Source organism: Ranitomeya variabilis, chromosome 4, assembly GCF_051348905.1.
Source record: "Ranitomeya variabilis isolate aRanVar5 chromosome 4, aRanVar5.hap1, whole genome shotgun sequence".
Classification (NCBI taxonomy): domain Eukaryota; kingdom Metazoa; phylum Chordata; class Amphibia; order Anura; family Dendrobatidae; genus Ranitomeya; species Ranitomeya variabilis.
In genome coordinates this window covers 562,818,060-562,832,532 of record NC_135235.1, presented here as the reverse complement: position 1 = coordinate 562,832,532, position 14,473 = coordinate 562,818,060, and the positions used below count along the sequence as shown (strand labels likewise).

General features: G+C 43.0%; 1 protein-coding gene across 2 annotated transcripts in view; it reads right to left on the bottom strand.

The window, feature by feature from the left end:
* Positions 1 to 14,473, bottom strand: part of HNF4A (hepatocyte nuclear factor 4 alpha) — a 192,314-nt gene that overhangs the window by 30,873 nt on the left and 146,968 nt on the right. Inside the window, exon 1 of one of the 2 annotated variants that reach the window (XM_077252783.1) lies at positions 3,464 to 3,698. The exons of the other annotated variant lie outside the window; for it this stretch is intronic. Coding sequence (XP_077108898.1) covers positions 3,464 to 3,584 — 121 coding nt within the window. The 5' untranslated portion in view covers positions 3,585 to 3,698. Of the gene's footprint in view, positions 1 to 3,463; positions 3,699 to 14,473 lie in introns of those variants that run through there. 2 annotated transcript variants of the gene reach the window in all.

Genomic DNA, 14,473 nt, shown 5'->3' with positions numbered 1-14,473 from the left:
TGCACATGTTCGATTTTTTCCTCAAACAGACTGTTCGAGAAAAAAAATCACTGCATGCCCGAGTTTGATCTTATATTCAGATTGCAGTCGGCCATGCAAGTCAATGAGTGAGTAGAAATCATTGGACTGCACTCGGATGACATCTCAGTGCAGTCCGACCTCCACGGATTGGCACAATGGAGAGATTTTTCTCTTCACCTTATCCAAGAGAATCAGATAACACTATGATGACACTCTGATCAGAGTTTGATCAGAGTGTCATGTGAATAATTGGCCTCATTTTCTTGGATGAGAGAATCTAAGGCCATCTGCACCGGCCCTTAAGGGACGCAACCACAACTGGTGAAACTATTTGTCAATTCGCTCATACATTTCCAGGAATAACAAAGGAACAGTACAATGAAGAGTCCAAAAAGAAGATGCTCTAGAATAGTTTTTTCTTTCCAAGGGCAATCCAAATATTCACTATCCCAATTTTTTGAATGAAACTTTTATTAGCAAGGGGTTTCAAGTGGATGCTGCCCAAATAATTAACATGCTTCCTGTTTTAACCACTTCCCAGCTTTTGAAGTCTGAAGCAGTTAATAGAAGTGACAAAAGATGGAACAAGTAATTTTACAGATGTACATTATGTCCATTCTTTGGGTTTTTAACACTTTTTTTTTTAGACGGAATTTACTTGAAAAAGACATCCCGTGAACGTATCCTAGGTTCATACCTTTTATTCCTTGTCATGGCTGTGTGGTGAAGGGAATGCCAGTATTAGGGCTGAGGGTTTGTCCAGACTTTTGTCATGCAGATTTAAAGCCACAGGTAATCTGACCAAAGTGCTGGCCACACATGGAATATCCGATGGTCATCGTTGGAAGTCTGACCTGCGTTATTTTGCAAATCCATGACAGATTTTTTTTCACACGGGAACAAGGAACCAAAAAGCTTATTCCTCAGCAGTACAAACGGCAACAAGGTTTTCTTGTAACAGAATTGCTTGGTTTTTATATCTTGCCCTGATGAGCACTAGTGAGTCTGAAGTGTCACCTTTCAGGTTGTGTGGGACCATACCCTAAAAATGATGTTGACACATATACAAGTCCTTCAGCATGGCTGCCACAACCCGTTACATAACCTCATAAACTTGTACCCAGGCTGGACAATACAGAGAACCACAGATTTTCTTGCTTTTTTTCTGCTTTTACTTCCTGACAATCCAACCCCATTCATTTGCATGAAACCATGAAGCAGGAAAGAAGACAACTACTCCACGTCAAGTCATTTCCTCCCCATCATGTCAGTCTCAATGAAGACGCAACTTTTAAGGCCTCATTCAAACAACAATTTTTCCTTGGAAGATTTCTGTCCGCATTTTTCATGGATAGAACTTACACCTATTAAGGTCTCTGTGGCTGTTCACATGCTTGTGTATTTTGACTCCGCACCAAAACACAGAGAAATGTCCAACTTTGATCTGAGTTGCAAATCAAACTCCCCAAAACATGTCTATGGGTTAGTGAAAAACAAACGGACAGCGCTCGGATGACATCACGGACTGTTTGATAAAAGAAGCATGAGAAATCTTGATAAGTTTTTTGGGTATTTTTGCATACAGGAAAAACCGATGAAACTACGATGGTAATAACTGACCAAACATGTCCCGTTTTCTGCATACGAGAATCGTTGACATCTGAATGAGCTCTAATCACGAGTTCTATATGTTTAAGACGTAGATATAAAGGGAAAGCATCTTATGTTTCCTGGACCCATCTAACTCTAACCTTAGAGGTCTGTCTGAATGGTAGCTTTGTAGCAAAAAAAAAATCTAAGATTTATTACAGCCCATATCTAGGCAGGGGCATAGCTATGGTGGGTGCAGGAGTTATAGTCGCACCTAGGCCCTGGACCAAAAAGGTCCCTTCAACCTATATGAGTAGACCAATACTATTAAAGAGCTGTAATAATTGGGACCCTGTTGAATATCTTGCATTGTGCCTACGAGTTTCAAGTTCCACCACTGGATTTAGGATTCGGACAAGATTTTTCATAAAGTTAGTGACCACTCCTGTTAAAGTTGTAAATACAGTGATGTTGGTTTTCACATGCCCAGAAATAGATCAAATTATACATGGTTTTTATTTTAATTCTTTTATTATTTTTACCGATATTGCAATTATGTATAAATTCAACAACATTCCTAAAATTTGGCATTTACGTCCAGAAACCTGCAGGGTCACCAGACTAGAAATATGTAACTCTGATGAGACAATAGAAGCAGATTTACTTTTAGGCCTTGCTCCAGGAGGTTCCATTTTATATAACTTACTATGACTGTGGATGGCAGAAAGGTTTACAGTGATTCAGAACATTTGATAATTCCATTAAAAAAGGGTTTTCCATTTCATAAAATGAGTGTCATATTTCTAGGATGTGACATCACTTGATGATGGTAGCGGTCTCGCCTCGGAGACCTCCAAGTGGAGACAGTGCTGTCCCTTGTACAGTATCCCTCAGCCACTAGCTCTACAGGGAACTGCAACGTGGCCCAGTTCTAATGAGGATGAGGATGGTCGGGGAGGATGCTGGTCAAAATAGAAGAGCATGCAGTGCTAAATCAGCAAATCAAATCAATTCCTTCATAACAGGATGTTAGGAATCCCAGAGGTCAGTTCCCCACCGTTCATGTCCTGGTGCTTTGCCATCACATCATGAAATTGAAAATCATTTTGATGAAGCCCATGTACATGAATTTAGTGGTATATTCAAGAAGGCTGACATGTAAAGTGATGCAGAATATGTTGGCGCTATACAAATAAAAATATTATTATAAGGCCACCTAAAAGTTTACTTCATCTCTACAGGATTCACAGATTTGGCCCCAACATATCTTTCTTGCCTGTCAAACTTTAAGGCAAACAAATTTCTTCCTCCAGTCTATGTAGGTCTGGCTAATCTGAGGATATAGCTGAGGATATATATTACCGTAGGAACTGATAACAGTCAGACCGATGACTTCATGGCCCTTATTTACCTAAAGAAAGAACTATCCACTTCACGGCTCCCACGCTCCATCACTCATCAATGAATTAATGTCCATGGCAAATGATAAAAAGCTTTCATAACATTATGTAGGCCATAATATTACAAAAAAAAATCATGATTGTCTGCTAAGCTTTTATATACAAATTAATTAAGAAAAAACTGAAAATATTAAAATAAAAATTCCAACAATTTTGAAAGGCAAGAAATCAGAAAAGAAGTAGCTTGTCTTAAAATAAATCCACCAGAAGAAGCTATCATTGGCTCTATTTATTTCATGGAATAGTAAAGGTTGTCTATTAACACCCAAAGTTAGTATGCGCCATTTTCTATCGATCGGTGGCACCAAGGTGTTTGGGTTTGCCTCCATAGTAATAAGGCACTACTACACCCATCATTACCTACAGATGTACAACAACAGAGAGTCTCTTACCGTTCCCTATGGCCAGCACTTGCATGTTCTCAAATTCCAATGTTGTGTAAGCCGGGTCCAAAGCCTCAGTGTAGTCAGCCATATCCATATCTATCAGGGCCTTAGAAAGTCTCATTATCATCAGCAAACAACGGCTGGCTTCCAGCTAATGCCCCCAGTGAGGTTATTGGCCCCTCAACCTCGGCTACATTGACTCCAGCCTGTCACCTCAGCACTACAGGTAACTCTGATAGATGAGAAACTAAGCAAAAAAAAAGCCTATAGCTTTCTTAGGGTGGAGTTGTGGAGTTAATTTTTAAGCAACCCACCTCTGGATGCCCACACACCACCCGCCCCCTCCTGAGATATGGGACTTGCTAAGGATTTAATTGACACGCTCAGTGACTAGTACATGTGTACAAGACGTCGTGTGAGCTCAATAAAGTTTATCGTGTTTCTCCATTTCAGCAGGTTTACATCCAAAACAATATTTATAGTAGTAACAGTAATACTATAGTAGTTATATTCTTGTACATAGAGGCAGTAATATAGTAGTTATATTCTTGTATATAGGGGCAGTATTATAGTAGTTATATTCTTGTATATAGGAGCAGTATTACAGTAGTTATATTCTTGTATATAGGAGCAGTATTATAGTAGTTATATTCTTCTATATAGGAGCAGTAATATAGTAGTTATATTCTTGTATATAGGAGCAGTATTATAGTAGTTATATTCTTCTATATAGGAGCAGTAATATAGTAGTTATATTCTTGTATATAGGAGCAGTATTATAGTTATCATATTCTTGTAAATAGGTGACAGTATTATAGTAGTTATATTCTTGTACATAGGGGGCAGTGTTGTAGTAGTTATATTCTTGTACATGGGGCAGTATTATAGTTATATTCTTGTATATAGGGGGCAGTATTATAGTAGTTATATTCTTGTACATAGGGGGCAGTATTATAGTAGTTATATTCTTGTATGTAGAGGGCAGTATAATAGTAGTTATATTCTTGTACATAGGGGGCAGTATTATAGTAGATATATTCTTGCTTATACTGACAGTAGCAGTTATATTCTTGTACATAGTGTCCAGCATTGTAGTAGTTGTATTATTGTACATAGGGGCAGTATTACAGTAGTTATATTCTTGTACATAGGTGGCAGTAATACAGTAGTGATATTTTTGCACATAAGGGGCAGTATTGTAGTAGTTATAGTCTTGTACATGGGGGGCTGAATTACAGTGGTTATAGTCTTGTCCATTAGAGGCATAATTATAGAAGTCACATTCTTGTACATAGGGGGCCATATTATAATAGTTATACTCCAGCACATAAGGGCAGCATTCTGGAAGTTAAATTAGTGTACAGGGCAACATTACAGTAGTTACCATATATTGCACAAAGAGAGCAGTATTATAGTATTTATATTCTTGTACATCAGATCAACATTTTAGCAGTTACAGGTGCATCTCACAAAATTAGAATATCATCAAAAGGTTCATTTATTTCAGTTCTTCAATACAAAAAGTGAAACTCACATATTATATAGAGTCAATACAAACAAAGTAATCTATTTCAAGTGTGTATTTCTGTTAATGTTGATGATTATGGCTTACAGCCAATGAAAACACAAAAGTTATTATCTCAGTAAATTAGAATACTTTATAACACCAGCTTGAAAAAATGATTTTAAAATCCGAAATGTTGGCCTACTGATATGTATGTTCAGTAAATGCACTCAATACTTGGTCCAGGCTCCTTTTGCATCAATTACTGCATTGCGGTGTGGCATGGAGGCGATCAGTCTGTGGCACTGCTGAGGTGTTATGGAAGCCCAGGTTGCTTTGATAGCAGCCTTCAGGTCGTCTGCATTGTTGGGTCTGGTGTTTCTCATCTTCCTCTACTGTTGTTTTTAGACCAGGAATTGGTACTTTGGGCAGTGTGGACAGATGCCAAGTCCTGCTGGAGAATTAAATTTCCCACTCCAAAAGCTTGTCGGCAGAGGGAAGCATGAAGTGCTCTAAAATTTCCTGGTAGACGACTTTGGTCTTGATAAAACACAGTGTACCTATACCAGCAGATGATATGGCTCCCCAAACCATCACTGATTGTGGAAACTTCATACTAGTCCTCAAGAAGCTTGGATTGTCTGTCTCTCCATTCTTCCTGCAGACTCTGGGACCTTGATTTCCAAGGTCTAGTGTGAAGTTTCCACAATCAGTGATGGTTTGGAGAGCCATGTCATCTGCTGGTGTAGGTCCACTGTGTTTTATCAAGACCAAAGTCAGCGCAGCCATCTACCAGGAAATTTTAGAGCACTTCATGCTTCCCTCTGCCGACAAGCTTATTGGAGATGGAAATTTCATTCTCCAGCAGGACTTGGCACCTCTCCACACTGCCAAAAGTGCCAATTCCTGCTTTTAAAAGAACAGAATCACTGTGCTTGATCTTAACCCCATAGAGAATCTATGGGGTATTGTCAAGAGTAAGATGAGAGACATCAGACCCAACAATGCAGACAAGCTGAAGGCTGCTATCAAAGCAACCTGGGCTTCCATAACACCTCAGCAGTGCCACAGACTGATCACCATCATGCCACACCGCATTGATGCAGTAATTGATGCACAAGGAGTCCTGACCAAGTACTGAATGCATTTACTGAACATATGAACATACATTTCAGTAGGCCAACATTTCGGATTTTAAAATAATTTTTCAAGCTGGTGTTATAAAGTATTGTAAGTTATTGAGATAATGACTTTTGGGTTTTCATTGGCTATAAGTGCAGCGCCCCCACTGCCGCAGGGCCGAGGGGTACCCGGTACCGGGCCTCTGAGTCTCTGCTCTGGGGTTGTCACGGTGGCTAGGCCCGGTCCGTGACCCTGCTGAGGGGCGCACAATAAAAGGTGATGGTATGGTGCTGATGTTATGGTGCGGTGTAGTGCCGGTCGCGGTCAATAACGAGGACACCAGGTTGCAGTCTCTTTACCTCTTTACTGAAGGCTTCTGAGTCCTCAATCCGGAATACGGTTAACCGGGCTGCGCAAGTCCGGCCGGTCTGATGGCACCTCCAGAGTTCCCTTTGCAGGTGGAAATCTGTGCCTACCTTCCTGCGCTTGTGTGTTGTGGTCCTCCCCTGCTGTGCTTACGGGATAGTCCCCACAACTGTTGTGTCTGTTTCTCGTGTTCCCTCACAACTCGATTCTGATGTTCTCCCTCTACGTCCCCCTGATCTTACGGTTAGGACGCACCCGTATGACGGGGAGGCTCGGAGCTCTTCCGGGACTCCAGCGTCGCCCCACTCCTGTTGTTACCCCCCTGTGTCTTCCTGGGTCTGGGTGAGACAGCCCGCCTGTAACTGACTGTCCTGCCATAGGTTTGAAGTTTGGCTTGGAGCTCTATACTTCCTCGGCGTTCCGGCCACCGGTTATGCGCCTCAATAGGATGTTGCCTCGTCTTACAGCACGACTCCTACTGGTATTCTCCTTGTTGCGTTGATCTCGTTTCTCACTCAGCACAATAAACCTCGCTTCTTGCCCTTTCTTGGGGTACCGCCGCTATATCGTGCAGGCACGGTCCCGTAACGTTCTCTCTGGTTGCTAGGCCTCTGTCAGGATCCCACCCCTGACAGGGACCCCTCTGAATCTTCCCCTACAACACCCTCTGCCACAAGGTGTTGCCTGGTTCCAACCCAGTCAGCTTTCTCCCTAACTTCCTGCCTAACCCCCAGTTTTACCAGATTGTGAGGAGTGGCCTAATAAATAGAACCCTTAGCTCCCCCTGGAGGCCAGACTGTGAAATGTATTGGTGTCTGTGATACCTGGTCAGATGAACTCCTTCAGTGCCATCAGACGTACCATAGCCCCCCTTAGCGGCGGAGCCACAGTACTGCAACGACCAGGACTCTGGGGCGCTGCATAAGCCATTATCATCAATATTAACAGAAATAAACACTTGAAATAGATCACTCTGTTTGCAATGACTCTATAAAATATATTAGTTTCACTTTTTGTATTGAAGAACTGAAATAAAATAACTTTTTGATGATATTCTAATTTTGTGAGATGCACCTGTATATTATTGTATATGTTCAAGAATATAACTGCTTTAGTATTGTTTCGTAAAGGCAGTATTACAGTAACAGTATTCGTATACGTAGGGGCAATTTGTAGTAGTTATATTCTTTATATTCTTGTATTTTTTATATGTATTGGTAGTATTATAGCAATTTTAATAACTGTATTATTGTATATGCGTTACCATTATTATAGTAGTTATATTATTTTTGTCTACTCCATCAGTTTAGTAGCTCATGCAACTAAATTATGCAGTGGGTGGAGGTGACGTCTATGGCAACAATATAAAATCCCCTCCAATGGTAAATGGATTCTCAAATCTGTGCCCATTTCAAGGAAACACAGAATTATAGAAATCAACAAGGAATTATTACTACATGAACTGGCTACATAATATAAGAACATGTATGTAAACTGTAACAGATCTGACCAAAATGCTTTAATATTATGAATGGTGTTCTTATGATAATTTTACCATAAAGGAGATAAGAGACACAAGGACTCTATATTGGATTAGTCCCCAGACAGGAGTAAACACAGTGATACACAACTGATATCCGCAGGTACACAGAGATAACACGTAGGAGTACATACACACAAGGTTCCCAGATACACAGCCAAACATGGACACAGAGACAGCACAAATACCCAACTCCCTGACTATAAAATTAATTCTGATCCCCCAAGGTTATGGTGATCGGTATCTAAACGTAGAACTACAGAGATGAAAACTCAAGTGTGAAAAAATGGTATTTTATGGCTCCACACAAAAAAGGTCCTTTCACACTGCTTTTAATACCCATTCATTAGTCCAGTCGGGGCTTACGTCCGAACCTCCCGCATGAGATTTGGAAGTATACGCCGATGGGGCCATAGACTACAATGGTGCCGACACAGTGAACATTTACTTTGTCTTGTGTCAGACATACATCTAATGTGTGCCAACCATACACATTAGAGGGCTATAGGCCAAATGATGCTTTGACCAAGCCATCTCAACCAACTCTCCCATACACAGAAGCGCTCAATCAGTTGAGTGCTCCTATGTTCTATGTTCATTCACCTCTGCCCTTCACCTCTCCAAGCAAACCTATTTCAAACCCTCATCTCCTCACTATCCAAGAATCCTAAACGTCTCTTTGACACTTTTCATTCCCTTCTCATCTAAGAGTGCAGGCCCCGACCACCAATCTCAGCGTTGACGATCTGGCCAATTATTTCAAAGAAAAAAATGACCATATCTAACAGAACATTTTCTCCCAATCCCCTCATGCTATGCACTGTCTTCCCTTCCCAACTGAATCTAGCTTACTCTCGGTCTTTAAACTAGTCACTGAAAAATAAATGATCAGGCTCCTTGCATCTTCTCGCCCTACTACTTGCATCAGTGTTGTGAATTTGGATTCTGGGCTCCCCCGGTGGCCGCTTGTGGAATTGGACTTGTCATCCTCTTTCCTGTTTCACCTGGTTCCATCAGTAGTGGGTGTCGCTATTTAAGCTCATTTCTCTGGTGGTTTCTTGCCGGTCAACAATGTTATCTGATGCCTCTCAGTGCTTGTTCCTGCTTCTAGACAACTACTAGATAAGTTGGACTTTTGTCCATGTTTCGTTTTGCCTATTTGTTCCAGTTCACAGCTGAAGTTTTGTTACTGTGTCTGGAAAGCTCTCGTTGATCAGGGATTGCTACTCTGGCGTTATGAGTTAATGCCAGAGTTTAAGGTAATCTCTGGATGGTGTTTTGTTAGTGTTTTTCTGCTGACCATGAAAGTTTACTATCTGTCTTCTGCTATCTAGTAAGCGGACCTCAAATTTGCTAAGACTATTTTCCTGCTGCGTTTGTTGTTTCATCTGAACTCACCGTCATTATATGTGGGGGGCTACTGTCTTCTTTGGAATATTTCTCTAGAGGTGAGCCAGGTCTTATATTTCCCTCTGCTAGCTATTTAGGTCTTAGGCCAGAGCTGGGCATCTAGCGATAAATAGGAAATGCTACCTGGCTATTTCTAGTTGCGCGGCAGGCTTAGTTCATGGTCAGTATAGTTCCATCTTCCGAGAGCTTGTCCCTCTATAGGCTTGCTATGATCTCTGCCTGCAGAGATCATGACAGTTTGACCGGCCAATAAAGTGTTAAAGACCCAGGTTGAGAAAGGAGAGTTATAAGAAGTCTGCTGGAATTTTTTTTTTTTTTTTTTTCCTCCAGTTTGCCTTGCTGCAGTCTTTTTTCTCTCTCTCCTCCTAATCTCTGTATGACTCTGTGTGCACCTGACAATAATGGATCTTCAGAGTGTAACTGCGGGTTTGAATAATCTCATCACGAAAGTACAAAATTTACAAGATTTTGTGGTACATGCTCCGGTATCTGAGCCGAGAATTCCTTTGCCGGAGTTCTTCACAGGGAATAGAGCTAGCTTCCAGAATTTCCGAAATAATTGTAAGCTTTATTTGTCCCTGAAGTCTCGTTCAGCTGGAGACCCTGCTCAGCAGGTTAGGATTGTGATTTCCTTGCTCAGGGGTGACCCTCAAGATTGGGCCTTCTCATTGCCAGCAGGGGATCCTGCGTTGCGCGATGTGGATGCGTTTTTTCTGGCCTTGGGCTTGCTTTATGAGGAACCTCATTTGGAACTTCGGGCAGAAAAAACTTTGATGGCACTATCTCAGGGGCAAGACGAAGCTGAAGTTTACTGCCAAAAATTCCGTAAATGGTCTGTGCTTACTCAGTGGAATGAGTGCGCCTTGGCGGCAACTTTCAGAGAAGGTCTCTCTGATGCCGTTAAGGATGTTATGGTGGGGTTCCCTGTGCCTGCAGGTCTGAATGAGTCCATGACAATGGCTATTCAGATTGATAGGCGTCTGCGGGAGCGCAAACCGGTGCACCATCTGGCGGTGTCTATGGAAAAGACGCCAGAAAGTATGCAGTGTGATAGAATTCTGTCCAGGAGCGAGCGACAGAATTTTAGACGGAAGAATGGATTGTGCTTCTATTGTGGGGATTCTACTCATGTTATATCAGCATGCTCTAGGCGTACAAAGAAGCGTGATAAGTCTGTTTCCATTGGCACCATTCAGTCTAAGTTTATTTTGTCTGTAACCCTGATTTGCTCTTTGTCATCCATTGCCACGGACGCCTATGTTGACTCTGGCGCCGCTCTGAGTCTTATGGATTGGTCCTTTGCCAATCGTTGTGGTTTTGATTTAGAGCCTTTGGAGACTCTTATTCCTCTGAAGGGAATTGACTCCACCCCATTGGCTAATAATAAACCACAATACTGGACACAAGTAACCATGCGTATCAATCCGGATCACCAGGAGATTATTCGTTTCCTGGTGCTCTATAATTTACATGACGATTTGGTACTGGGATTGCCATGGTTGCAGTCTCACAATCCAGTCTTGGACTGGAGAGCAATGTCTGTGTTGAGCTGGGGATGTAAGGGTATTCATGGGGACTTACCTTTGGTTTCTATTTCGTCGTCCATTCCCTCTGAAGTCCCTGAGTTCCTCTCTGATTATCAAGACGTCTTTGACGAACCCAAGCTTGGGTCGTTACCTCCGCACCGTGAGTGCGATTGTGCCATAGATTTGATACCGGGTTGCAAATATCCAAAGGGTCGTTTGTTTAATCTGTCTGTGCCGGAACATGCTGCTATGCGGGAATATATAAAGGAGTCTTTGGAAAAGGGACATATTCGTCCATCTTCTTCTCCCTTGGGAGCTGGGTTTTTCTTTGTCTCAAAAAAGGACGGCTCTTTGAGACCATGTATTGATTATCGGCTTCTGAATAAGATCACTGTTAAGTATCAATACCCATTGCCATTGCTTACTGATTTGTTTGCTTGTATAGAGGGTGCTAAGTGGTTCTCTAAAATTGATCTTCGTGGGGCGTATAATTTGGTGCGGATCAGGCAGGGGGATGAGTGGAAGACCGCATTTAATACGCCCGAGGGCCACTTTGAGTATTTGGTCATGCCTTTTGGTCTTTCTAATGCCCCTTCAGTTTTCCAGTCTTTTATGCATGATATTTTCCGCGATTTTCTGGATAAATTTATGATAATATATCTGGATGATATTCTGATTTTTTCTGATGACTGGGACTCTCATGTCCAGCAGGTCAGGAGAGTTTTTCAGGTTCTGCGGTCTAATTCTTTATGTGTGAAGGGGTCTAAGTGCGTTTTTGGGGTCCAGAAAATTTCCTTTTTGGGGTATATTTTTTCTCCCTCTTCCATTGAGATGGATCCCGTCAAGGTGCAAGCTATTTGTGACTGGACTCAGCCCTCCTCTCTTAGGGGTCTTCAGAGATTTTTGGGCTTTGCCAACTTTTACCGCCGATTTATTGCTGGTTTTTCGGATGTCGTTAAACCACTGACTGATTTGACCAGACAAGGCGCTGATGTTGCTAATTGGTCCCCTCATGCTGTAGAGGCCTTTCAGGAGCTTAAGCACCGTTTTGCCTCTGCCCCTGTGTTGCGTCAGCCTGATGTGAATCTGCCTTTTCAGGTTGAGGTTGACGCTTCGGAGATCGGAGCTGGGGCAGTGTTGTCGCAGAAAGGTTCCGACTGCTCCGTCATTAGGCCTTGTGCCTTCTTTTCTCGCAAATTTTCGCCCGCAGAGCGGAATTATGATGTTGGGAATCGGGAGCTTTTGGCCATGAAGTGGGCGTTTGAGGAGTGGCGCCATTGGCTAGAGGGGGCTAAGCATCAGGTGGTGGTATTGACTGACCACAAAAATTTGATTTATCTTGAGACTGCCAGGCGCCTGAATCCTAGACAGGCGCGCTGGTCTTTATTTTTTTCTCGCTTTAATTTTGTGGTGTCATACCTACCGGGTTCTAAGAATGTTAAGGCAGATGCCCTTTCTAGGAGTTTTGACCCGGACTCTCCTGGTAATTCTGAACCCACAGGTATCCTTAGGGAGGGAGTAATTTTGTCGGCCGTTTCTCCTGATCTGCGGCGGTCCTTGCAAGAGTTTCAGGCGGATAGACCGGATCGTTGTCCGCCTGATAGACTGTTTGTTCCGGATGATTGGACCAGTAGAGTCATCTCTGAGGTACATTCTTCTGCATTGGCAGGTCATCCCGGAATTTTTGGTACCAGGGATTTGGTGGCAAGATCCTTCTGGTGGCCTTCCCTGTCACGAGATGTGCGAGTCTTTGTGCAGTCATGTGACGTTTGTGCTCGGGCCAAGTCTTGTAGTTCTCGGGCTAGCGGACTGCTGTTGCCCTTGCCTATTCCTAAGAGGCCTTGGACACACATCTCGATGGATTTTATTTCAGATCTGCCTGTTTCCCAGAAGATGTCTGTCGTCTGGGTGGTCTGTGACCGTTTCTCTAAAATGGTCCATTTGGTTCCTCTGCCCAAGTTGCCTTCTTCTTCTGAGTTGGTTCCTCTGTTTTTTCAGAATGTTGTCCGATTGCACGGTATTCCTGAGAATATTGTTTCTGACAGAGGTACCCAATTTGTGTCTAGATTTTGGCGGGCATTCTGTGCTAGGATGGGCATAGATTTGTCTTTTTCATCTGCTTTTCACCCTCAGACTAATGGCCAGACCGAGCGGACTAATCAGACCCTGGAGACATATCTGAGGTGTTTTGTCTCTGCTGACCAGGATGATTGGGTTGCTTTTTTGCCATTGGCAGAGTTCGCCCTCAATAATCGGGCCAGCTCTTCCACCTTGGTGTCCCCGTTTTTCTGTAATTCGGGGTTTCACCCTCGATTTTCCTCCGGTCAGGTGGAATCCTCGGATTGTCCTGGAGTGGATGCGGTGGTGGAGAGATTGCATCACATCTGGGGGCAGGTTATGGACAATTTGAAGTTGTCCCAGGAGAAGACTCAGCGTTTTGCCAACCGTCATCGTCGTGTTGGTTCTCGGCTTTGTGTTGGAGATTTGGTGTGGTTGTCTTCTCGTTTTGTCCCTATGAGGGTCTCTTCTCCTAAGTTTAAACCTCGGTTCATCGGCCCTTATAGAATATTGGAGATTCTTAATCCTGTTTCTTTCCGTTTGGACCTCCCTGCGTCCTTTTCCATTCATAACGTTTTTCATCGGTCGTTATTGCGCAGGTATGAGGTACCTGTTGTACCTTCAGTTGAGCCTCCTGCTCCGGTGTTGGTTGAGGGTGAGTTGGAGTACGTTGTGGAGAAAATTTTGGACTCTCGTGTTTCCAGACGGAGACTCCAGTATCTGGTCAACTGGAAGGGTTACGGCCAGGAGGATAATTCTTGGGTCAATGCATCTGATGTTCATGCTTCTGATCTTGTTCGTGCCTTCCATAGGGCTCATCCTGGTCGCCCTGGTGGATCTGGTGAGGGTTCGGTGCCCCCTCCTTGAGGGGGGGGTACTGTTGTGAATTTGGATTCTGGGCTCCCCCGGTGGCCGCTTGTGGAATTGGACTTGTCATCCTCTTTCCTGTTTCACCTGGTTCCATCAGTAGTGGGTGTCGCTATTTAAGCTCATTTCTCTGGTGGTTTCTTGCCGGTCAACAATGTTATCTGATGCCTCTCAGTGCTTGTTCCTGCTTCTAGACAACTACTAGATAAGTTGGACTTTTGTCCATGTTTCGTTTTGCCTATTTGTTCCAGTTCACAGCTGAAGTTTTGTTACTGTGTCTGGAAAGCTCTCGTTGATCAGGGATTGCTACTCTGGCGTTATGAGTTAATGCCAGAGTTTAAGGTAATCTCTGGATGGTGTTTTGTTAGTGTTTTTCTGCTGACCATGAAAGTTTACTATCTGTCTTCTGCTATCTAGTAAGCGGACCTCAAATTTGCTAAGACTATTTTCCTGCTGCGTTTGTTGTTTCATCTGAACTCACCGTCATTATATGTGGGGGGCTACTGTCTTCTTTGGAATATTTCTCTAGAGGTGAGCCAGGTCTTATATTTCCCTCTGCTAGCTATTTAGGTCTTAGGCCAGAGCTGGGCATCTAGCGATAAATAGGAAATGCTACCTGGCTA